The sequence below is a fragment of the Neodiprion lecontei genome, chromosome 4 (genome assembly GCF_021901455.1).
Source record: "Neodiprion lecontei isolate iyNeoLeco1 chromosome 4, iyNeoLeco1.1, whole genome shotgun sequence".
Taxonomy (NCBI): Eukaryota; Metazoa; Arthropoda; class Insecta; order Hymenoptera; family Diprionidae; genus Neodiprion; species Neodiprion lecontei.
The window spans coordinates 37,385,028-37,411,538 of NC_060263.1; the positions used below are offsets into that span (position 1 = coordinate 37,385,028).

Below are 26,511 nucleotides of genomic sequence, written 5' to 3' on the forward strand. Positions count from 1 at the left end.
TTAATTAGTGGTAGATGAGAGGCATCTAGCCTGTTAATGAATTTGGAACTACCACAAAACATTCCCTTCGTCTTTCCGAAATTGATTTTCAAGCAATTGTCACCGGCCCAATCATGAATTGCTTGTACATCACGCGAGACTTTACTTACGCCCTCGGCAATATTTGATGGTAGGAATGAAAGGTAAGTTTGTAGATCATCAGCGTACAAGACATGCTTACAGTAACGTATCGATGCGGGTAAGTTGTTGACAAAAATGGAAAGTAGTAACGGAGCCAGCACCGAGCCCTGCGGGACCCCCGAATGAATATCAATATCAACCCAGAGAGAGAGAGAGAGAGAGAGAGAGAGAGAGAGAAAGAAGGAGAGAAAACCTCTAAAACAATAATGCACTTATACACGTGATATTGTTACTAAACGCGGCTGTGATGACGTAAATCGTTTATAATTATGCGAGAAAGAGGGAAATAGTGACGTTCTGTTCACATTGCATAATTCACACGATCGTGTTTTTGCCAGTCATTGCGATCGATTGTAAATCATTGGTGCACCGAACGATTGTGCGCAGTTATTGACGTCGAAGGATTAAAATTTCGGAAAATCATTGCATTGTATGCATGATTGTACATACATATACATGTGTTATCGAATAAACTGATTTCTGTAGACAGAGGTAGCTGTGCAAGTTGTGCAAACTGTGCAACGCAGGGCAGATGAATTTTTATAATCGTGCAAGCTTCCGTAAAAGACGTATCGTTAACATGCATAATGCACCGAATACGTATGACCGAACTATACGGGCGGAATCAATTTCCGCCAATATTCGTACGACTGCAAACGTTTAACACAAGTGTGTCTTCACCTTTGAACAGAAATGAAAACTGACATTTCCAGACGTAATTTCCGGTGTCGTGCTTTTTATTACGGTTATTTTGTTGACGTTGTTTTTAATTTCGCTGTACTTAGTCTTGATTCTCATCGTGATAGTGCAATAATGTTTTGTATTCGAAGCGTTATCGGTTCAAAATTGAATATGCAAATGAACGTGACTGTTTTTGTAACTGGCGAATATTGCATGAATTAAACTACGCAGCACGTGTAAAGGCGGATGATTGGAAGTTGAGGAGTTATCTAATGTCCGGAATATTTATATATTAATTTATATATAGATTTGTGTGTATATTCTTGAAAATGTCTTTGCACTAGCAAATTATTCTACCCACATCCGCGTAAGTCATGTTTATCGAACTGTCGTCATTTCGCGAAGACAGATGTTCGTATAGCTATACATATGAGCAAGGCGAAAATAATAATGAGAAGAAGTATAAAAAAGGCTTGTTTTAACGGAATTCTGGAGTCTGTAATTACCGCGATAAACGTTTTTTTTTTTTTTTTTCTTTCAATTCGATTCTTCAATACGCGCATCTCTCTGTACAAATTTCTCGATATTTGTTCGGAAAAATGAAAGAGCATTGAAGCGAAAAAGTAGTATCGATTTTTATTAGACAATCACAGGATAGCCCACAAAGGATAAAAAAAAATATCGATAATTAATTTTAATTTATGTAGTTTTACCAGGTGTTGAAATGGCATCAGTCGGTTCTCGGTCATTTCCGACAGCGACTTGTGTTTCTTCAATTCAGGCGACGCAAGATAAATTAATATCGACGAGATATATTTCGTCCGAAGTGAGATCAGTTTTTGTCGATTTGCGCAATATCCAGCTCAAGGTCTAATCGTGGAAGGAGATTTCTTTACCGATCTTAATTCCAGATTGACGAGTAAACATGGCGTCGCAGCTGAGGAACAGCTGATCGTTTTGGTCGAATTGCACGACTATGAAGGCACGAGCTCAGCGCAAGCTACCGATCTTCTATTTCTTTACGCGGAGTCGTCACAAGATGAAATCCGCGGGTAAAAACGAGTTTTAAAATTAAATACGGAGCAGCAGAAGGCGGCGTTCTTAAATGCAACACCCGAGACCCCAATCCGGGCGTCACGTACACGTCGCAAATCAAGACACAGACGTCTTGAGAGCATCCCATCGCTAATAGATTCCAGACTGAAAAACTAGTTTTTTGATTATTGTTTCGCTCGGCTGCGTAGGAATCAACGGAGCTGCTCAAGGAGCCTCGGAGAAAATTACGACCCGCAGTCTTGCTCGCTGAAGTCTACTGTGGAATTTTACGGGATACCATTTGCGGAAAGTCCTGGTATAAGAACCAGAATGACGAGGGTCTCGAGGCCACGAGGCCACGATCTCAGCGCGGCCCTTTTCACTCAGGTCAACAGCCGCCAGCTGGCTTTTGTGCAATCGTTCATGTTCACCTTCAGACTTGTGGCATACTTCGCAACCGAGATTGCCGCGAATTGAATCGATTCTATTCTCTGCGAAGGTATGTGGCAGGTGTAGATACGTTTGTGTATAACACAAGCTGACTCGAATGGATATAAGCTGATCCCACGCGGTGTTCGAACACGTTTTCTAAATACTTCAATGATGCAGTTTCGTTAAAAAGCCCGCCTACACCACGTGCGATATTTTATAACTTATTTAAAGATCGCCTAATTTTATACTTCTGAATGTTTACGTTTACGGCTGATTTCGTTTCTTCCTATGTACGTGCACACCGTGTCATTTTTCGAGGAAATCTCACATGTTATACTCGACGCAGATTAAATCCGCCTACAGTTATGGAATTCAGGGTACACTTTGCCGATATCCGCCTGCATTTCGGCAACTCAAACTACGACGAACCGATCGACATTTGTTTCGCGGTTTGTGATTGGAGATATTGAGGCGCCGGCCAATCGCGACGAGTGAGAAAAAAGACGATCGGTAAAACGTCCTCGGAGTTACTGTAAATATGTGGACTCGGAATTGCATAAAAGCAGGCGAATTAGCCCGTAACAAATGCAGAAGAAGAAAAAGAAGAAGAAGCGAGAGGGAATTTCGAAGTTGAGACACATACGTGATATTTCCTCAAGTTATTGAAAGTCGTTTGATCACAACGCTTGGACTAAAAAGAGGAGATAAGGTGAATCAAGCTCGGACGATGAGTAAAAAATGTTGTTCAATGAGAATTGATTTTCATCAGAGGAAATTTATTCGTACCTACTTCCGTAATCGTATAAGCGTACAATGAATTTGTTTTTTTTTTTTTTTTCTTCAGTATCGTCATCAATGATTATATATTCGCAGATTCTTTTTGAACTTTGATCTGCTTGTTACCAAAATACAAATGGACATTGTAAAGGTATGAATAAATATGAATGTCGTGAATTGAACGAATATTCGATTGAGGAAATCGTTCCCCCATTCCGCCTTTGCCCTTTTATTTAATTCATGTCTTTACGCACTTCCAGCCACCTTTTTTCTTCGGCGAAACCTTCGCTCAGTCCTTTTTATTTTCGCAGGTTCTTCCATCAATTGGGATATGAAATTGCAAACAAAACTCATAATTCACGCTCCTTTATCCTCGAGAGTTTCGCCTAGCTATTATACGGCAATTTAAATTCACAATAATATATGTATTTTGGATAGAAAATAACTGTTTCTGTTCTTGCGATTGTCTTCGAGATTTTCTAATTACTGTGATGATACTTTGAAAAGAAGATTAGCGAAGGGAAACACGTAAATTCTTATTATTCATTCTATAGGTAGCCCGAGGTAGACGACCTGTCGTTTTACCAACACAGTATCGCGATTCGCGGTTTGAACGAGCAGTTTCCATCATAGCTAATCATTTTAGACAGATCAATTAACTTCATTTCATTTCACGACCGATTGAACGATCAATGCTAGAGCACGCCGATGTTTGTAATTGTTTACGCCACGTCCATGACCGGAGTGTCAAAAGCTTGGAATAAATATATTATCCCCGAATGCACGACCGCGCTGATTAATACTGTAGTAACAATTATTTTTGATTTCAACTTTGTCTATCACTCAATAATAACGTACACGATGTTGCATACAGTTTAGATATTGCTGCACTTCTGGTATTGCAGATAAATACATGTAGATACAAACATAAAACTTTGAATGTAGTTTTACAATTATAAAACAATAGTTGTCGCGGAGATGAATTGCAATAAATTTATGCGCATACATGTGCATCGTATAAGAAATATTCCATGGTATAATCATATGTATAACGCGAATGCATGTATGTTATAGATAACAATCTAACTTTATTTATCTTATAGCCGTGCGGCAGAGACTCGTCCGTTAGTTTACTACTTGAATTATAATCGCAAATTTACCCATTGACGTTCAAAGCGACGTTTTGCACCGCCACCGATTAGCAGTATAGTAATAACAATGTGAGTATCGAGTTTATACGCACTGTTTGCGTCGCGGTGATTATTTATTTATTTTTTTTTTGTTTCCTTTTTGCCGCATTTTTTGTTCCGTAAACTTTGTTTATCATTGGTTTTTTTTCTCACTGCTCCTTCTCTCCTTCGGTTCGTTGCATGTGTGCTCAATTTTACCGAGCGTGCATGTCACGAGCTATTATAATACATCGAGAAAAAAAATTAATTACTTAAAAGTCGTACCAGAAAATTCTATGGTAAAATTTTTATCGTTAGAATAACGGTTTGAATATTGTTGACAATAAATGATGATTTGGTACTAGTAAATGTTTAACCTGATTACAGTTGCCAAAACTACGATTTCTGATTATTGCAAGGCTTAATCTGTTTGTTAATAGTTGACTAGGATCTTTTTAGTTTAACGAGGCCTTAACATCATTTTGTTCTTACAACAGCATCAAATTATCACAACGGTTGGAAGAAAATGCATCACGAGAACAGTAACATCTGTTGCATGTGATTTTATTTTTGTTAGTTAGAAAAGTGATATCCATTTTGAACCCGGAACCATATTTTTTACGGTTATGATGAGAATATGAAAATTGTCGAGGACCGTAAAGTGACAACGACTAGAAATTTCTTTCGGTAAATTCACGTCAACGCGTGAAATTAGGTTTCTGACGAGTCGGCGAATATTCTGGACATCGAGAAATTAATGAGGCGGCATGGCGGCAGTGAATTTAAACTAGCAATACTTAGGAGTATGTCCGTTTCTTTATTACACGTCTCCGCTGATTAGACAAAAAGATTATATGTGTTTTCAATTCGTTTATGGAGGCTATTATTCATTGTTGTTTACTCTCGTAGTAACGGACAGTGCAAATCGCTGGGGGAATTCTGAATATCTTAACGTATATGGGAAAACTTTATCGTCAATTAAATAGAAATATAAAAGTGAGTAAAAAATTTTTATATTCTCTCTGAGAAGAAAAAAAATTTTGTTTTGTCTCATCGAAAGGTTACCGAATACCTACTTTAATTGCGTAGTGTGATTGTAAACAAATATGTTTTTTTTTTTGTCGAAGAATGGATGCGTAGGAGAAAATCTTGCAATTTTCAAGTAAATCCAAGTACCTACGCATTGTTATACAGTTAAGTGAATATTTTTCTTTCCAATGCCACATGACTCGACTGAAAATTACCGATGTGACCCTGCAAATTGTGCCATGCGCGAAGCTCTGATATTATCATTAATGTATTGTCGATCTATTTTCGCGTTTACTGTATTCGAGTTTTTATACCAGACTTATAACATGTGGATTGTACTCAACTCAACGAACACATAAATAATGAATAATTCATTGTTCATTTATTCGGCGCTGTTTTCTTGCCCTTCAAATCGTATTTCCTGCAGACTATAAATAATCAGAAATCAATTTATGTTTCCCGGTTGTTTGATGGAGTTCGGTTTTTTTTTTCTTCCATTCGGACGGATGTGATTGAGCACCTTGAAACTCAAATGGCCTTGCATGGGTTTGGAACGAATTGTTTTCTGCAAATACAATTCAAATAGCTAGACGTTCGGGGATTTCTCTTCAATAATTTTGCGTGCGAAGAAATAATTAATATTTGCGTTATAAAATATTATTTTATGTGCGACCCGAAATCCAGTACAACTTTCAATGCAAATCATGCATTGCAAGTCTGGCGAAGAAGTTGGTAATAAACAAAAATCATAAAAGCAGGCTTACAAAAATAAAACTCAAGTTAATACGTTGAATTTTCAAAGAATCTCTTCTTACATGTAGTCCGAAAATGAAGCAATGGATAAAAACGGTAAATTAAAATCAATCGTAAATCGATGTAATAAACTCTGCGAGGCATAAATTCGTTGATTACAATCTGTGATGAGTTTGTATGGGACAAGTGAAATCATCCGGGTCGATCTGTGTCAGTGTTAGTCGATAGTGTTATTTCGACAAAATTTCCGACATAATCCATCGAAATTGGAGACAATAATGGATGATTGTTGATGATTAACGATACAACTTTTTGGTTAATTATAACTTGATTTACTTGAGTCATCGCTTCTCAATCTCCGTTACAATTTTCTATGACCCAGTTTCGAAAATAAAATAAAATTTTCCGACGCTCGAACTTACCTTGCGGCGTTGATATAGGCGAGTTTTGTAATTTTTTGACCTGCTTTATTTTCACAATAATTTTACCAACGGTTTTTGTTTGAACCTCCTGCAGATGTGCAAAAATTGAGAAAGCCAATTGCATGGACATGCAAGTTCAAGGTTGAGAAGATCTATAGCAAATTGACCTTGATAATAAAGTCGAAATTATTTGCACTCAACGCGGTTGGATCTTTCATTTAGTAAGACAGGTAGAAAGGTGATTTCTCTTTTTTTGGAACATTCATGCGTATGAAAATAATCGTTCAACATAGTATGCATCAAAATCTGGTTCCTATTCATCTACTGGCATTAAAGTTAGATATGGGTGAGAAATTCGCAAATTTAAATAAAAATCGCGACTATGTTCCCTACTCTTCGATATGTTATTCGATTAACGAAGAAGGGGCATTCATTTAGTCCATCGCATCTAAAAAGTAGGTAAATCATTTGTTCCAGTTAATTCGTCTGTTAAATTAACGAGAAGGTTAATATTCTTAGAGTGAATTTAATACAAAAACCTACATAGTTTTGTGTGTAGTTCAAACTGTTCAGAGTGTTTTTTATTTCTAATTTCAAGACAAGGAAGACTGAGAAGAAAAAACCGCTCATTGATTGCTTATATCAGATCAAGTTACTTGTTAGGAACAGGTAAAAAAAAAAAAACGGATGACGTTCGATTGACGTAGTTAATGACACCAATAACAAATATTCTGGAGACGTTGGTATCCAATACGTCAGGGAATGCTCTTTCAACTATTTACATTTACTTAAATGGTATTCTGGGTAATTGACAAGAGAAGGAATTTAAATAAGCTAAAATCATAGAACGGTAGATATTCAGGGCTGCAGACCATGAGCAAATATGTGTCCTTTTTAGCAATAATACTTCACTGAAAATTATAACCGCACTAAAACTACGTTCGGTGTTCAATTGAAATGGCAAAACTTTTGAAAACAAATTTCGCGTACGATATTTGTTAATCCAAACGTTCCAAAGGTAGAGAACTAACAAATGTTCAACGAGCTGAATGACGAGGAAAATCGTTCAAGTTTACATTTTTTGGGAAATATCTTCGGAATTTGCCGCAGCTTAGTGTATGTAATGTTTGTTGAATACAAAAATCAGTTCAATTCGTATAAATGTATATACAGTAACTAATTTTGTAATTCAAATCGTCGACATCTGTGATTTCTTCCGATATATTATGATCAACATTAGCTTACCATCAGTATTTACAAAATCCTAAATCATTCAAATTTTCAATTTTCGCTAGGTAAAAAAGATTTTTTACTTTTTTGAATATCTTTGAAATTGAAGTAGGATTATACAAAAATGTACCATAGAGCCGACAGATTAAAGGTAACGGTACGAAGTTGATGAATCGGTACAGAATTTACGAGATTAATGAGCAGAAAAAGACCTTATGAAAATCATATGAATAATTGAGATAATGAATGTGCTTACTGAGCGCAGTCTCTGCAGTTACCGACTTGATCAGATGACTCGGTTGGTAATGACAGAAGACCTTCATTACTACCGACCACGGTCTTACATACAGGTCTGGTAACTCCGGCAGTTTTGAGTGGTAGGGGGTGTCACCGTTAGAGAGGCACACGGTCTTGTTTCCTATCCATCCGCTAGGGGCGCCATTGGCCCGGGGTATGCTAGATATAGATATATACCGATAAGATAACCTGCTCATCGAAGTTTTTGCCAGTTCATAACTCAGTGTAAAGTGTGTAAGCGATGGATCATCTACACAAGATCTCAAACTGTCTCAAAAGTTGTGAGCCCTCGCTTGATGTTTATGGATTTTATTGACTTAAACATTTGAGGATTCCGTTGAAATGAAACAATTATCATGCCCGCTATGGAATGCTAGTAAGCATTTCAATCATTTTTTATTCGCATCTTTCTTCATTTTTGAGTGTTATTCAGGATTGTTGATTCTGAAAAACCAGCTGTTCGGATCTGATTTATGATTAACTCACCCCGAGGGGACAGCGCTGCAGACGGTGAAGACGAGAACCACGGTTTTGCCTCATTATCTGAGTCATTCCCCACCCTACTAGTTTCCGGACCTGTATGTAAGACCGTGCTACCGACGCAATTACTGCTGATCATAAACGCTCCGTCGACTCGGCTGTCTCTAGTCTTCTGAGTTCGTGATTGATTCACCATAGCTGCGTCAAAACCGTAGTCGGAACGGTCAAAATTAGCGTAATAAACGGAAAGGATTTGGGACACGTTTCTTTACAGTTGCTGAGAAATTTATTGTCTAGAAAAATGGTGAAGTTAACACCGGAATTGATCCAGCAATCGATGCAGTACATAAATCCTGTACGAGATCGAGAATTGGACTTGAGAGGTGAGAATGTTAACGGTTTTTCAAACGACGTTGCGCTGCTTTGGCGTAACTTAACCTGAAAAATTCAATTTTTGCACCGGTTGTTGCTGAAAATTTACTTTTTTTATTACAGGATATAAGATACCAACGATAGAAAACCTGGGGGCCACCTTGGTGAGTATCAACGTTCAAGAAATAAACAAGAACAGAAAAAGAGATTAACTTGAGGTCAGAATTGATTCCCAATATATGAGAGTTGAATTATGATGGAAGAAAGTCCGTTTTTGCATGCATGTATAAAGCAATTGTTGGGGGATGAAGAGCATTTGTTTCTGTACTTCTAACATTGGCATTATGTATTATGGTTGCCTGAAGTCGAACAGTTTGATTCAAGCCTTTGGGCTTCGAGTTCAGAGTTGGTGAAACAAAAGAGTGCTATTGATGCATTGTTAACAGCCTATATTTGTTCCAGGACCAATTTGATACAATAGATTTCTCTGACAATGACATCCGAAAGCTGGATGGATTCCCGTTGTTGAAGAGACTGAAGACCTTGTTCTTCAACAACAACAGAATAGTCAGAATAGCCGAAGGCTTAGAGCTCTGTATTCCATCGCTGGAGGTGCTTATGCTTACCGGTAACATGATACAGGAACTGGGCGACTTGGACCCACTCATTCCGCTGAAGAATCTTCGGAACTTGTGTCTCCTGCAGAACCCGGTTTCTGCCAAGCCTCAGTACAGACAGTACGTCGTCTATAGATTGCCACAGCTCCGTCTTCTCGACTTCAGGAAGATAAAGCCAAAGGAAAAGGAAGCAGCCATCCTCTATTTTAGAAGCAAGAAGGGCAAGGACATGGCCAGAGAAATAGCCAAAAAGGCCAAGACCCTTGTTGCTAACAATGGCACCCTAAGCAAACCACCCACCAATGCTGAAGAACGCACAAAGATCAGAGAGGCCATCACAAAAGCTTCGTCACTGGAAGAAGTTCAACGATTGAGCAAGTTACTACAAGCTGGTCAATTACCTGGCGAGGAATCTTCACAGAATGGTATGGAAAACTTTACTAAAATTGTTTGTACGCCTGGCCTCGGAGCTTGATTTGAACATAGTAAGACTATTCTAGCAAATTGAGTTGCGAATGAATTTTTTTCCAAATAAAACATCGAACTCGATACTTATTTCAAAATCAATTTTTTGCAGACGAATATAGCGCTTGTTTATGCTCGCGGGCTACTAATATCTCCTATTTTTCAGGCACCCCACAGCAGCCAACGCCAATGGAGGAGGAGGACGATGAGTGAACTAAATTGAGGGATAAATGTTTAATAATCTGTTTACCGCATTACGAATTAAGTTCTTTTTTTTATAAGGTTACAGCGTAATCCCGTAAGTATGCATTGCCTCCTGATCAACGTTTGTAAAATGAAATATGTAAAAAAAAAAGGTTCTGCATATTAAGCTAATAAGAAGCTGTACACTACACAAAATACAGCATTATCCATTGGAATGTATGGATAGAAAGCGATGGTAAACCGAAATAACGGTTCATTGAAAATTCTAAAAATAAATTACTCTTTGATTGCAATGAAACAAGGTTCGGAAGCGATTTTACCTGAACGAAATTTTCTCTGTAATGTTTCTCCGCTGATTCTAATGTAAATCTCTGTTTATTTCAGCGTGGTTCGAATAAAACACATTGTTTTTCACATTATAAATTGTGTCTTTTAATACTTATTACCATCCAAAGTTTCCCAACAACTTAATTTGCTTGCAGAATTTCATCAAAACTAACCATAAACTAATATTAATAGTTGATATAATCTCACGGTTTGCATTGATGAAAATTCATGCGTAAATCAGTAGCTCAAAGATCTTCTGAATCCCACATTATCACTCAAGTTTAGACGAACCGTTCGCGTCTGTAACGCAGCTTAAGCTAAACTGGAGCATACAAAATCAGCTTCGAACCGTTGTAAACAATTTTTGTTTTGATTTTCCTCACTCTAGGGTCCGTTCGAAGCGTCGAAACTCGGATTAGCGACTTAGACCGCCTGAAGGTAAATTACAAGTCATACACAAACGTAAGACCCGCTTGCATTTCACGGTTACGTAAGGAGCGTCAACAGATGTCAGCACTGTACAGCCAGTTCGTCAAATTCTTCCAATCCGCTATAGGTTTTCTCCGTTCCAAAAATCGGAGAATTGTTAAAAAAATAAAATTTGGTGGGCTCGGAAAAATGGGGAATACGTACGCGCACTACGTTTCTCACCCGGACACGACACCGGGGATCGATATAGAACCGAGTTTTGATCCTCAGATTGGTTTTGCGAACGGGAGAAAACCCAGAGGCAAGTAAAACCTCTCCAACCTAACCTAACCTAACCCTAAACTCGTCCTTGTTGGCAGTTTATACACGAGAGAAATTGAAAAATGAGTGAAAATTGAACGTACCTCTGTTGATGTCGGTCGAATCTGCTCCTTTCCTGCCTTTGAAACCGTTGACACCGTTCACCGACTTTGCTCGCAAAATATTCACCTTGTTTATCTCGATCAGCAATCCTATGACATAACCGAATATGCGCACACCTTATCATTCATCATACCCAGTGTTCCAAGAGAATCCAATGCTGTACCCCGAAGCTCATTCTTGCTCTCGCACTTCATGCGGAGAGACTGAGTGATGCAACTGCCCTCTTTGCCTCGAATTTCTTATGCTAGATTTATCTCAGCGTGCAATGTTAGGAAAATCGAGAGACAGCTAGTGTAGAAGACTTGTTTACACAAGTATTCATGCTAATTGTTATTGCCAAATACCTTCCTGAATTGTTATTCTAAATCTTGGTAGTTGTGGCAATATCCTGGTATTCTTGGCTCCGTAGATAAATCTGTGAATCTTATCAGTTCTCCTGTTAAACGTCACAGGTAATCCGAGGGTTAATTTTACAGTCCTAGTGAGAAATCGAGATTCTTGCCTAGTTCGACTACCTGATTTTTCTTTCTTCAGTTATGGTGGCGACTGAGGAGGAAATGCAATCCGCTCGTCTTCCCCAAGACCGTCGAGACTACTGTGCTCACATATTGATCGATTATCAAGCCTGTCGAAAAGATGTCTGGCCTTGGGCTGTGAAATGTGCTCACAAAAATCACGAGTATTTAAACTGCGAATACGAAGAGTAAGTCCAGTCAAGTAATTACAGGCCTGTTTCAAATGTTCCTCAATAATGTAAAGGGAAAAGATCTTATTAGGGTTTTTACTGCAAAGTTATAACCGCAAATTATATTTCTTTTGTTGTATCATCGATAAAAAAAGTAATTTTTCCTATACCGATGTACGTGAATTTAAATTTCAATACGAATTACTATTATTGGTTGTTTTAGTTATCCTTTAATTATTAACTGAGTATGAAATCTTTTGTCCTTAGAACTTATGGTTTTCTACGTCATGTTTTGTAATGCGAGAAAGAAAAAATTGACCAATTCGATATGAAACTAATTTCATTCCAGTTACATCATCAGAATGAAGGAATACGAACGTGAACGCAGACTTCTTGAGAGACAAAAAAGAAAGAAGCAGGCAGAAGCAGCCTAGGATGAATTATAGTTGATCATGAATTGAATCACAAATATTTCTGTAAGCGCAGTAGCGAGTAATATATATAAATACGGTGTTCAGTTTCTTTATACATAAACGCATCGTCGTCGATCACGTCGTGTACATACAATAAAAAACTAAAATTGAAAAAAAAAAACAATCTGTGATTCCTTTTACAATACGTTATGTAAACAAATTTCCTTTGTTCAAGTCGATCTTTTATTCTGCAAGTACCTTGTTTCCATAATATTTTCGTCAAACTGACTTTGTAATTTATTGCTAAGCTATTGTAAGTCGTCGCTTGTGCGAATAATGCGCTGTCTGCCAGTGACCCTTAAATCACTTTTTCACGGGCGCTTTGTCAAAAATCCACGACAGCACATTTTCGCCTGGCTAAAATGTAAGCAGCACAAAGACAACTTTCAAAATATATTTTAAACGGCTCCGAGGTACAGTAACATTTATTAACGCCTTAACCTTACGGCTAACTTGCTTTCGGTCCGAAAAAAAATGCGAGTTCAATTCTGTACGAATTATGTGATAATATAATTCGTATAGAATCGGAGTCGCATTTTATTTTGGACCGAAAACAAGTTAGCCGAAAAGTTAAGACATTAACGTATATGACTGTAAATGATGATCAGTCTACAAGAGGAGAGGACGCTTTTGAAAAACTTAAAACGCCACGAAAAAACCAACATGGACGGAAAAGTTGGCGACACACTTGCTACTTAATTTCGTCTCGTCGATAATTTTAGGGACTAAAAATGCAACGAGCACTTACACAGACGCAGTGAAACGACGACGCAAGAATAACTCGAAGTGATAATATCACCTTGGACGGGATCCCAAAACCCGAAATAATCAAGCTTGGAAAACGAGTTTGTATAACGACTACGAATTGCCTATAATGATTTGTATTACTTCATATATTTTATTGAAAAAAAAAAAAACAATTCATGACATGTATAGAAATATAGTATGTATTTACAGAATAGTTTACATTTATACATTAATTGTACGTATTATATTATAATTATTACTTTTCATAAATAGAATTTTTATAATCCGCCAGAGTTTCTCGTTTATTAAATAATAATAATAATAATAATAATAATAATAATAATAATAATAATAACAATAATAATAATAATAATAATAATAATAATAATAATGATGATGTATAAAAAAAAGAAAACGAAGAAAAATTACGAATCGGTCAACAGTCGACCCGCGGGACTGATTGGTTTATAATTCGCGAGGATTGAACTACTGCGCATGCCGCAAAAATCCTCACATTACTGTTGTGGACAAGTTTCAATGAGCGTCACTGCACTTCGTTGTGCGAGTTCAAGCGGTGGCTGCATCGCCCCCGTAAAAATCGATAAGGCAACGCGGGTTTTCCTTATCGCACAACGTTCGCGAACGTCTTTCGGTCAGCGTTACGATAATCCTATCCACCCCTGAAATTTCGTTATCAAGAAAACAAGCGTGTACACGCTTATATCTGTAACTGCAGATTATACAACTGCCTGTATACGATACGTTTTTTTCTTTCGTCGGTGAAACTTCATGCCAAAAATCCTGGTACGGTGATTTATTTACGGTGTGCGTATATATAAAGGTGCGTTCGAAAAATTATAAATAATTAAAATATATTGACTACATTCCTATGTTACATCGTAAGAAAAAAAAAAATTATAATTTTTTTTTTTTTTTCACTCATGCCTATGCGTTCATATTCGTATGTATATTGTATATACGTGTATTAAAATCAAATTCTATCCTGTGAAATCTTTTATATGCATACACACACACACACACACATATATATATATATATATTTTATATATATATATAAATGTAATACCGAGTATATTTAAAAAATAATATTTTAATTGTATTTTTGACCAAATTCTTTGTTTTTCTTCTGTCTTATATAATAATAATAATAATAACAATAATAACAATAATAATAATAATAAGTGTTTTCTTTTTATTTTCTAATTCTTTTTCGCTTATTTCTGTCAAAACTTTTGCCGACGTCGGTCGCTGCAACTTGCGGAGAATGTAGGTTACGTGTTCCAATGCGGGAAATATATGTGTGTATACATATACACAGTATGTGTTTTTACGCACCTATGTTTACGAAATATTGCACACATACACACAGGGTACATGTATACACTTGAGCAATTTCACAACCTGTATTGTATATCATTATTATTTGAACGACGATTTTTCATATTTCAATATTAACATTTACGGTTTATTCTTTCAACATTCGTCAGTGCTTGGGTGCATTTTTGTAGATTTGAAAAATTCACGTACTGATTGCTGAGTGATATTTTGCAATTCCGAAACGTGATTTTTCTTGTTTTTTGCCATTAAGCAATTGATATTACGTTAGTTGTCAGTTTTTTTTTTTTTTTTTTTTGTTTCACGAGACCTTTAATTACAGTAAAAATTAATAATCGTCATGGTAATTTCCAAATGATATGCAAATGAAATTTAAGAAATACGAAGTTTAATTATACGTGTCAAACGCAATTCATGTATTTAAGTACATGTATACGTATAATCTATTACGTGTGTGGTACGATGATTCTATACGGTTTAATATTGAGCTCGAGTCTCGAATCTCTTGGCCATGCCTTACTTAAATAAGCCTGGTCGTATTAAAATCGCGGTATTTCATTACTCCTATGATACTGATTAATGCATAACGTTATATTATTACACAATTTCTATATATATTTACAAAATTAGCCTTAAGCGCATCTACACTATACGTGTAAACTTAACGAAATGAATTTGCACGAAACATGCGGCGTGTAATCTATTACTTACTTGACGTATAAAATAATTTATGATTTATGGTTAATTAACGCTTATTTCTATGCTTGTGTTTGTATATAATATAACATATTATATATCTATATAATTTGATCACACGTTAATTTGATCGGTATTATACGATGGGGTTTTCGGGATAAGGTAGAAAAGAAGTTAGGACGTGATGGGGAGAGAAAAATAATCAAAATAAAAGAAAAAGAAAAAAAAAAAAAAAAATGACAATGACAATGAAAATAAGGGAATAAGAATTGGCGCGCGTGTCTTTGAACTAATCTGATTTAACAGCCTTTTGTTGGATAGTCAGCTTCTTCGCCTGTGCTCTGCGGTAAGCTTGGTTGTAAAAGTCCGAGAACAGGACGAAGAATATCGTCGAGTGTAGGAGCAAAAGTCCGGCGACTAGTTTCGGGTATCCGCAGTCAAACACCAAGGCTTGGGTGCTGTGCACGAAGACGAGGAAAAATTGAACCTGAAAAAGAAAGGATAGAAAAATTTTTCACCTTCAATTATTTACCTTCTAAAATCGTACGCGATACGTAATTTCGCGCAAATTATATTTTACAACGTTTAATATCCGTTTGATACTCTTGCATTTTCACCTGCGCTTGCCTCTAATGTATGTGCATATTGTGCATACATGTAATATAAGTACACTCAGAACGAAAGCGACTGTTCATTATATCCAATTAATATTTCGAAACGTTCTGGAAAGGTTTTCGAAGTAAAAGGTATTAACCGCAGAATAAGTCACGCCCCGAGTGAGACAATTAATGCGAAATCGTCTATATAATGATAATAACAGTAATTATGCCAGTTTTCGATATTCTGCAACTGCATTCAATTACATACGTGCATAAGCGTACACGTAAATTTGTATGTATGTACGTGAACTTGCGCAGCTCCGGACGATCCGTGCGAGTCACAATGTATGCAATTTCTACATACATATTCATGACTAGATATTTTATAAAGCTTAATATCGTTGCAAAGGTCATGAAATTCGTATTCTCGCGTGCATGCGAAAAACCACTTTTGCCGTATATTTCTCAACACTACGCAATCCACAACAATAACGACGAATCCCGAAATGTTCCAACGTTGAAGACGAAATTATAATATGTAGAAATAAACGAGGATGAGGAATGGATGATTGAAAATTTATGTAGATCCTATTTTCTGTATTTTCGGTGACCGTAATGAAAATGAAAAAAAAAAAAAAAAAAAAAAAAAAAACAAGAAAAAATAAACGACGGTGTGAAAGCTGTTCTTTTTCGTTTTTTTTTTTTTCAAATTGAGGTTACCTTGAGCGTGGCGCCACGTGGCCGATTTCGCAGTTTTTACGGGTCTGTCACGTTCCTTCGCAAGACTTTGAATCGATTTAAAATTTCTCGTAAAACGATCGTGCCAGTGACGGAAAGTGCGCTCTGGTCAACTACGGCTGAAAAAATGTTTTAGAAATTTTTAATCTATTTATTTCACCGTGAGGTAGGCTTTGAGGTTATAGTTTCCAAATCGTGCGATCATCAATTCATATGATAATTTATCCGTCCTAGCTGACCAGAGCTCACTTCCTAACATTAAAACGATTACATGTCGAGAAATTTCGAATCGAATCGATGTTCTACGAGATAACAAGATGGAGATTCGTAAAAGCTCTGTAATCGGTCACGTGACGCCAGGCTCAATACGGCTTAACTTTGATCGCGGGATAGCCGCGCAGCCAGCGACATCTGGGGACGAATCGTCGTACCGACAGAGTAAATCGTATTATCACGCGTCGTAGGTGTTGCGCAGTCGCAAACATCGCCGCTCCGATTGGGCGGTTAAATTAAAACGCTAGCAAATTTCGCAAGCTTGTGAAATATTTCATAATTTCGACAGTGCATGCATGGTGTAGTAAAATTGCAAAAACAAACCTAATTGCGGTATAATAGTCGAAGAGGCGAGCGTACGGATCCTGTTCAATCGTGTAATAATAAAGATCCTAATAAGGCCGGAGGCAGCGGCGGATAATTTTGTACGCCGAAGAGTAATTAGCGTAATTATGCGTTCGCGATAGACCCGTAGGGGGAGGGGGAGGACAGACGGAAAGGTTCACTCCGTCAAAGTTTAGCAATTGGCGGGTGTGCGCGGGCACATTCCTATATTATGCACTCGTGTGAGGCAGGTTCTGTCGCGGTGCTGCAAAAGCAAACGGCATATCGGAATGCCGAATTATTACACCATCTCGGCTTGAGGCCGATCCGGCCTTTACGGAGAACCGCGGGCCTCGCAGCCTCCGGTTGGGTCCAGGTACCCAAGATCTTTACGGAGGCTGAACGCTCGTCTGCGAGTTGGTGCTGCACCAGCACCAGCAACAGCAGCTGATCGTGAGTCCTCGAGCGAGTAACGCGAGTTGAAATTGCTCAACGTCCTTACCGACATTTTTCACTTTCCCCGCCATTCTATCCTGTCCTATCCTTTCCTATCCTAGCCCATTCAATCCTGAAAGTCAGTACTCCGTCTCTTTCTCGAGAAATTCATCCAGGCTCTTTTGCACACGGAGATTGCTGCTGTAACGAAAGTGTCGAATCGCGCGATCGCTCGTCCGCGACTTCAAAGACTGTAGCACCGGCAGAAATCGGACAATTCGTTCGCTTTGATTATAATATTATATCGCGGACCTGTTACATCGCACAATGCAAACCGTCGCGAGTCTCGACCGTGCAAAATTCATTCACCTTGCGAAATAACCGCTGCGCCGCGAATTGTCTGGTCCAGTTTTTTGCCTCTCTTTCTACGAATCGACGCAGTGATTTTTACGGTTTATACACTTTCTGCGGCCCTGCCAATTGTCTCAGTGCGAATTTTGTTGCATTTTTCACGCCTTTCGGTATCTGTAATTTATTAGATGACAGCGCGCCATTCCAATTACCGAAAGTGCCATTCGGTGGCGGGAAATCCAGCTGGCTACTCTGACTTCGTCGTATTTAGTTATGAAAGTCGTTGTTCACCGGATATTCTTCCCTTTATCAAGTTAACGTCACAACATAAAAGTCCCATAAGTTGCACGAGTTTTTTCTTGCCTCTCCGCGCATTCAGTTCACCCGAAACGATCAGCTGATCGTTCAGACCGGCGCCATATTTATGTAGCGATACACGTGATTTGGATTTTATCCAATCGTTTTAAAGTATTCCGGAGATTTTTCTACAAGATCTTTCAGCTCTTGTCACACGTCATTGCAATTTGGCGATTTGCGAATGGCTTGGGAAAAGTGTTGAATTAATATGGAAAATTCGCTTGCCGTTTTTGAATTCAATTTCTTTCTTCGTAAGTATTAAAAAACTCGTCACAAAATTTGCGAGATCAAATGAGCTGAATTCTTTCTACACTCGTATAAGGTATATGTTCTCGACTGTAGAACTAGTTTTACGCGCTCGAGTACAGAAAGAAAGAGATTTCTTTCAAGTCACGTCACGCCAGTTAAATTACGTCCGAGAGTCGTAGAAATTATACGGGATCGATGTCTCCTCGAATTGCGCAAATTTACTCGACAGAACCGAGTCAGCCAGCGTTTCTGACATACAATTTTCATCCAGTTTCCTGACTTATCCTGGGATTCCGGTTCAAAAATATTCTCCACCGATTCGAGATGCGCAATGAAATTGACGAATCGTGACTCGGCGCACAGAAATCGAGTCGGTAAAAATCGCTTAGTCACTCGCACGAGGCTGGGAGTACAACTTTTACGCTATCGCAACTAGGAAAAGAGTGAACGTTGTCTCGAGGTGACCGAAACCGTTCGCCTTTCATTCTGAAACAACAGTTAATTCGGCGTTTTTATTGCCTCTAACAGTGGTGAAAGAAAAAAACTTACATTGTATAAAATACCTTTTAAAAATGAATGGGCCGTAACGTCCGAAGTGAAAAAACCGTCTCAAAATCGCCGTTGACGGTGAACACAAGTTAAAAAACGTGCCTAATACGTAATTGAAATGAAACTGAATAAATTCGAACAACGTAAGCTAAGGTGGCGAAAATTTGAGAAATGATTTTACGCGATTAGAAAGATCAAAATTATTGAAATCATATCTTGTTTTTTTTTTTTTTTTTTTTACCTTATTTTCTTCATTGCAGAGATTTTCAACGGCGTAATAAATCCTTTACTCAAATCCTAAACGACTCAGCGTCTGTTACTCTAATTTGCTCCAATTCGTTTTTGTTATCATTGGCGTAAATGACGTTGTTGAAAGTTCCTTCTCTGCTCCTGATTTTCGATTCGAACGTTTTGGCCGAATCATCCTTAATTATAGTACTATATTCAACAGTCTTTTGCCAAACAAATTCCACGTTTGGAGCACAATATTATGTTCGCACAATATGTAAATTTATAAATCGACGTGGATAAAATAAAAACGCGGCGCGAAGACGAATCAGAGTCGAATATTTGCGAGGGTAAATCGAACGGACAAAACGTATTTTCACCTTTCCTATTTCCTTAATTTTCCCTACCGCATCGAGCAAAACGCCCCGCTTAAAACAATACCGTTTATTTCGCAACTCCGTACCGTTGAATTCCCGTTTATCCCTACCGTTTCTCATTTCGATTCGCCGTCTCCGTTCCGAGACTTGGGCGGCTGCCTTATACATCGAGTGTGTATTTTGATTATAGCAATCTAGACGATATTGCGAGGCGGCGTTCCTAATTCGCTCTACACACTCACAATCAGCGCGGTTGAGCAATGATTGACAGCAACCTTAAACCGCGTTATTCCCACCGCAGAACGATCGTTACTATCATTGTTGTGATTTTTTTCCATCCCTCCTTTTCTTCCTTATTTCTTCAAAGGTACACGTCGCTTTTTTTCCCCTTCCTTGTCTCTTTTTATCCGACAATTACTTCTCCTCGTTTTCTATATTTCACACGCTCGCACCGTTTTGTCATACCAACGATCTTACAATGCGCCTGCCGCCTCGCCGAATCACCCTTTTTGTCTTCTTTCTACAATTCGTCAATCATATCTAGGTTATCGAAAGTACAAACCTCTCACTGCGGTAAAGCGGTCTAAACGCGCGCCGCTGCGGCAAAGTCGCGTGGCATATTTAAACACAATTACTTCGCGCCAAAAACTTGCGCCTATGTAATTCCGTGCTGTGCGGTAATTAAGACGGAAGTAAATTTTTTCCACAAGAAAAAAAAAAAAAAAAAAAAAAGATCAAACAAAATTTATACCCTTCGACAGAAATATGTCGAGGTCGGTCATTAGTATGGCCGGTTCGCAAAAAAACAAAAAAAAAAATCACATATTTGTACGTAATTATTGCTTCTCATTCGATTCAATAAAAATTCACATTCCAGCTCAATTAATATAAATTCAATCTTTGCGAGACTAGGAAAAACTTTCTCACATAGTACAGATAACTTGAATTCAAATACAGATCCTCTGTTTTCCTGGATTGTGCAGAATCGTCGGAAAAATTTCATCGATCCCCATTATCGATAAAATCCCCCCCCCCCCCGGCAATTTATACTCACCAACTGAACTGTGGTGAGGTGTTTTTTCCACCAGAGGTACTTTTGGTACTCGGGTCCCATCGCCGATAGCATGTAGTAGGCGTACATGACTACGTGAACGGCGTTGTTTATCAAATTTCCAAGTGTCCCGTGGCCCCCGGCGATGAATTTCACGCACACCCAAGTCTCGAGGGGCGTCAAAGAGTGATGGTAGAGGTGAAGGAACGACACCTGGCTGTCCTTTTTGCGTAGAACGAAGAATATCTGAAGAGGAGGAGAGAAGGAAAGAAAGAAAAAAAATAAATAAATTGGAATCAAATAAAAGCGGAAGGAGAATGAAAAAAAAAAAAAAACAATTATCATCGGGTGGATAATTGTTCATATTACGCTAAAAAGATGATTCGCGATAACTCGATAAAACGTGTTTGCATTAACGCGAATTTATTTCACCCGTTAACATTACCCCGTGCAAATTAACACCGTACGCAGGTTCAAAGGACTGATTAATAGACGAGCTAACGTTTTTATATAAGCATGTCAGGAAAAACTTGCGAATAATTTTTCTTCCATCTCACTGTATATTTTTGTATATATATATAGTTGGCACGGAATACCTCATATATATATATATATATTATATATACCCCCGCCAATTTGCTTCATTATTTTTTATATGATTCTACAACCTAAAAAAAGAGCTCACCATTTTTTTCAGATTTTTCTTCCGAACCATTCTTTTTTAAAAAATGTTACAAACCCTTTTATGGTCTTAAAAAAAAAGTCATTTTTAGATTTTTTTACAAAAATTAACATAATTTCTAGGTCCCAAAACAAACATTTTGTGCCGTAGTTCAGAGTGGAGAATTGATTCTTTGTATTTTTTAAATATTTTTTTAGAGGAATAATTTTTCTTATTTTGTATGTATACAAAACATATGTTATGTTTGTGACATTTTTTAAAAAAGAATGGTTGGGACGAAAAATCTGAAAAAAATGGCGAGCTCTTTTTTTAGGTTCTACAATCATATAAAAAATAACGAAGCAAATTGGCGGGGGTCAGGGAAAATGTCCTCTCAGTTGGCACGGAATGCGACATATATACCGTTATCATTTACACTGATCGGTTAATAATATCCTGAGAAGCGATGTGATTAGCTCGCGAATCGCGAAGGCGAATAATTCGTATCATTACGCGCACATCAAATAAAGGTGTTACGTGACGAAGGGGAGAAGCGAAGTGTTTGCTCAGTCTCACCTTAAATCCGGCATATAATCGTGTATTCATAAATACCAAATTACTACATCCCAGACGTTGGTCTCTAAGCTTTGCGCAAAGAAAGCAAACTGATTTAACGAACACGAATAAGATTAGACAGCGGTCAGAGATGAACGAACGGCCAAGGTTGACTGTATTCGACTCCTCGCGCTGTTATAATAACCCGTCAAGCAGGCGATTCGTGTTCGTATCGTTAATTCGTCGGATGTTGGCTTACCGTGTCTGCGAATTCGGTAAATTTACTGATGAAGTACCACCAGCACAAATTGGCCATCCGCAAGGCGGACGGATTGTGAGAATAATCGACCGGCTGACATTTGTAGCTGTAGTCCAGTAGCCATCCCGACATCAGATGCTGTAATGGGAAAACCAGTCCATTCGTTTAGAGACTGTTGAAAGAAAAAAAAAACAAAAAAAAAAAAAACAAAAAACTCCCGTTTTATTATGTTATCATTACCGAATTTTTTTTCTACCAGCCAATTTTATTATTCTGCAAGACGTCGGCATTGAACGAATATAATATTCACCGGGGGAATTTAACTTCGCTAATCTGTTCTGGCATCTCTTTATATTTCACACTGTAATTATGTATTTAAGCATCGGTTGTCACGGGATATATTTTATCTGCGATATCGACGACCAAAATAGTTGTGCATTAGTTAGCGAATTTCTTCTTCTTCTTTTTTTTTTTTTGTGTTTTTTCTTCTTATTTACGCATTCTTCATAATTTATTTTAGCTTGTTCAATCGGAGAGTGTAAGACAAGCGTCGGGGATATACCGAAATTTTTATCCACGACTGTATTTACGGTAATTTGCGTCCAAACGACACGATTGCGCGTTAAATTGCACATTGGCCGGATCCATTAAGAGTTTATGGAAAAATCAACATCCGTATAATTGGTAATTATTTTTATTGTTGTTAACATTAATAGCATCGTAAATTAGAATTGCCAAAAATTATCGATTTTTGGTTAAACCGCTTATATTTTCCGGATTAATCGAGTATAATGATCATGTTTGAAACTCTATTAATTGACAATTATTATTCTTCACGATAGGTTTTTTTTTTGTTTTTTTTACTCCCATGCATGACGCAGAACAATGTCAATTTATACGGTTAAAGTATCGATTATTATCATCGTCTTACTTACTAATCGTAAGTACCTATTCGATGTAATTAGTGAAAAATGAATAAATATTTTTATTTGAAATTGAAAAATACCTTGAATGAAACAATAGATTATCAAAAAACTTTTCCGCCATTAATACTAGGTACAGAAATTTACGTAACTTTGGTTTCATATGCACCGTTTAAAAAAAAAAAAAAACAACGAAACAATCGATTGTTCCATTAATTTTTACCGATTCAATCGAGTCGTGTTCGACTATTTTTTTGATTCGATTAATCGACGCATCGATTATTTTTAGATTACCAGCCATCGCTTAAAATGGCATCGATATTGCTAAGGCTTTCGTTGTAGATGTACGCAAATCGGCCCGAAACTTGGGTGTATTTTAAAAAGTAACGGCAGTTTGTAATTTATTGATATTAAATTTATTCTCCCCTATTCTGAATTTTTAATAATTCTTCTCTTCGGATCTTATCGACTCTTTTTATTTAATCGTTGTTGTTCTCGTTGCATAGATTTTAGTTTTTCTTCGCACGCGGGAATTAATCTCTCGACGATCTTGGAAGGCGCGCCATTATTGCTGCTACCGCTGCTGCTGGTGCAGAAAGAACGAAAGAACGGAGGCACACAAAGATACCGGCAAACGCACACAAATCACTATGCAGCCTTGAATATAGAAAGTCGATACAGGAAATTCCTTGGAGGGAAATATTGTTGCTCAAACTTTCGAGAAAAAGCGCGGCTTTGCATCGCCATACTTTATAACTCTTTGCCGGCTTGAACCTAATGATTTCGTATTTCCTAATCATCGTTCCATACGTCTCTGTGTATATGCGTAAGTTACAAGTACCTATACGCGTATGTAATTCTCAAGTGTGTTACAATCTCCGATGACGAATCGAAACCAAAGTAAACGCGGCAGGTGAAAGGTAAAAAAATGGAAGAATATAAGATGAAAAAGATGTCCACATTTGCGTTTGTTGGATAAATTTTTTTTTTTCTTAGGAATTACAAATTCTGAAAGAAATTAGAGACTGTATTCCATCGATTCTGACGAATGGAATTTAATGCTGTTTTCAAAAATAATTGAAAATTTATTTAGGATTAATGATTATTAGGCGTGACAAATTTTCTTCAATAATTTCCTACAAATGCAATTTCCGCCAATGACATTGAACGCGCATCAAAGACCATTAGTACTATGAGCAACAGAAACGATTCAATGGAAGTTAGAATAACAGGGATAAGTTATCAGAAATTTGAAAAACAGTTCTCTTTTCCCAATTTTCGATTCGGATAGTCCGACTGATTCGCAACCTTGAATAACGAATCTCTGTTTTCTACTCAATATCCGAAAGTCGGCCATGAACATACAAACACTGTTACTGTTGAATTGCGTGTAATTACTGTTTCAATGACTATACTCTTACGGTTTTGGTTACGCACATTCCGAAATGAATGAGGCGTATTTTTTATTCTCATGTATTTCAACCGGTTCGTCGGTAATTATGAATTTTTAACCATAAGGAAAACAAGCAACTCGATTCCAGTTTACGACTTGTCTATGTCGTTAATTTTTTTTCACCTAACAGGCGTGTGCAAATTCGTTAAAACGCACCCGCGGACTTAACAAAATCCTCTCTAATAACGTAAGGTCGCGGTATGTATTTACAGTAAGAATGACTAAAAATAATCGATTATTTTTCAAACTCCATTATTTCTCCTCACAAACGGTTTTTGTTTTCTTTACTCTAACGAACGACGCAATGCAATAAAAATTTATGCGATCAAAGTATCAATTACCATCATTGTTTCACTTCCTAAGATACCTATTTGAAATAACAAGTGATGGAAAAGTGAATGAATATTTTCAGCGCAGCTACAAATTATCGAGAAAACTTTTCCGCTATGCGTTGTTTGAAAAAAAAATAATTTTTACCGATTCAATCGAGGCGTGTTCGATTATTTTTTTCTAATCGATTCATCGATTATTCTCAGTTCAGTGGTAATCGGCAGACTATTTAGGTGTAGGAAGAGGTAAAGTTGAAGACTCGAAACAGTCACGGAGAGTGATGGAGCACGTTTACCCCTTTACCATCGCCTCGAGTTAGCAAATTGCCACAAGAGTTACACCACACGCTGTCAGTCAAGTAAAATTGGTATTTAAATTAGGAATTTCACAAGTTCGGCTGTACAAGATTCGGACGCGAATTGCGAATGAATAACCATAACAGACGCTCGTCAAACTATCGTCCAACTGTCGTCCAACTGTCATCCAACTGTCGTCCAACTATCGTCCAACTGTCGTCCAACAATCGTCCAACTATCGTCCAACTGTCGTCCAACTGTCATCCAACAATCGTCCAACTATCGTCCAACTGTCGTCCAACTGTCATCCAACAATCGTCCAACTATCGTCCAACTGTCGTTCAACTGTCGTCCAGCAATCGTCCAACTATCGTCCAAATATTGTCCAATTATCGTCCAACTATCGTCCAACTATCGTCCAAGTCGACGGATTCACGGCATAAAGCGATCGCGAATCACACTCGTTGTTAATCGTTAAACCCTGGCGTAGATGATAATTAAAGGGTACGTGAAAGAAGCGACAAGTTGCAATACAGAAACCGTTCGCCGCCAGTGAAATGATGTTTTCGTTCCTCAAGAAGTCAGTCGGTCAAGGTTGCATCTCGTGATCTGTCCGTGCTACTTTCTTCCACGACGTTAACAATTATTATACCTATAGTTAGTACGCGGTTGTAACACGGAGTTCCAGCGGCTTACAAACTTGTCTCGCCGAGAAGTATAACTTGCGAACGAATGCACGCAATTACAATCGAAACCCGCCGAACGAGTCTCCCTGCAATGTTTGCATCGTGTATGATTCTAATTTTACAGCGTGAAAAAAAATCTCTGTTTACCGTTGTTATACTGGAAAATATATGTAAGTTAGAATTATAACGGTTCGAATAACGTTAGAACTACATATGAGAAAATAGTGGTAATTTAGTAATCGTTTAGTATGCTTCAATACGGTTGTCGATGCTACATTTTCTGGTCATTGAAACGTCGAGTCCGTTTCTTTAGTTTACTGTATTCTTTTCGTTTGTGAACAACGGTTAAAATTATAGCAATATCGGGTGACCGTATAGTCGAAGAGAATGATGACCCTTTACATCAGATTTTCTGGTCACACCTGCCAAAGTTAATTTTAATTTTTTACCAGTGTTGTGCGATCGATCGATTAATCGAATAATTCAGTCTTTAGATTGATCGTTTTTTTAATTAATCGATAAATCGACATTTTCGATT

General features: G+C 37.6%; 4 protein-coding genes across 6 annotated transcripts in view; 3 read left to right on the forward strand and 1 right to left on the reverse strand.

Moving 5' to 3' along the window:
• The first annotated feature begins 175 nt into the window (after positions 1-175).
• LOC124294106 lies at positions 176-3,268 on the forward strand. Its single transcript, XM_046737983.1, has 4 exons — positions 176-238; positions 519-610; positions 1,773-1,913; positions 2,106-3,268. The coding sequence occupies exons 1-4, from the start codon at positions 176-178 to the stop codon at positions 2,371-2,373; spliced, it is 564 nt and encodes a 187-aa protein (XP_046593939.1). The 3' UTR covers positions 2,374-3,268.
• A 5,358-nt stretch (positions 3,269-8,626) lies between these two features.
• Positions 8,627-10,441, forward strand: LOC107226080 (probable U2 small nuclear ribonucleoprotein A'). The gene is made up of 4 exons (XM_015666766.2): positions 8,627-8,868; positions 8,981-9,021; positions 9,320-9,899; positions 10,106-10,441. The coding sequence occupies exons 1-4, from the start codon at positions 8,787-8,789 to the stop codon at positions 10,150-10,152; spliced, it is 750 nt and encodes a 249-aa protein (XP_015522252.1). The 5' UTR covers positions 8,627-8,786; the 3' UTR covers positions 10,153-10,441.
• Positions 10,442-10,995: 554 nt separating this feature from the next.
• Positions 10,996-12,892, forward strand: LOC107226081 (NADH dehydrogenase [ubiquinone] 1 beta subcomplex subunit 7). The gene is made up of 3 exons (XM_015666767.2): positions 10,996-11,200; positions 11,857-12,025; positions 12,357-12,892. Exons 1-3 carry the CDS (start codon positions 11,089-11,091, stop codon positions 12,439-12,441), a joined length of 366 nt encoding a protein of 121 aa, XP_015522253.1. The 5' UTR covers positions 10,996-11,088; the 3' UTR covers positions 12,442-12,892.
• A 519-nt stretch (positions 12,893-13,411) lies between these two features.
• The window catches only part of LOC107226082 (elongation of very long chain fatty acids protein AAEL008004), a 47,472-nt gene continuing 34,372 nt past the window's right edge, over positions 13,412-26,511 (reverse strand). For 2 of the 3 annotated variants that reach the window (XM_046737012.1, XM_015666768.2), the window contains 3 exons: positions 22,286-22,423; positions 20,814-21,056; positions 13,412-15,766 (listed from right to left, as the gene is read on the reverse strand). In XM_046737012.1, the coding sequence (XP_046592968.1) occupies positions 15,569-15,766; positions 20,814-21,056; positions 22,286-22,423 (579 nt within the window). In that variant the 3' untranslated portion in view covers positions 13,412-15,568. The remainder of the gene's footprint in view (positions 15,767-20,813; positions 21,057-22,285; positions 22,424-26,511) is intronic. The other variant, XM_046737013.1, reaches the window with a different exon arrangement.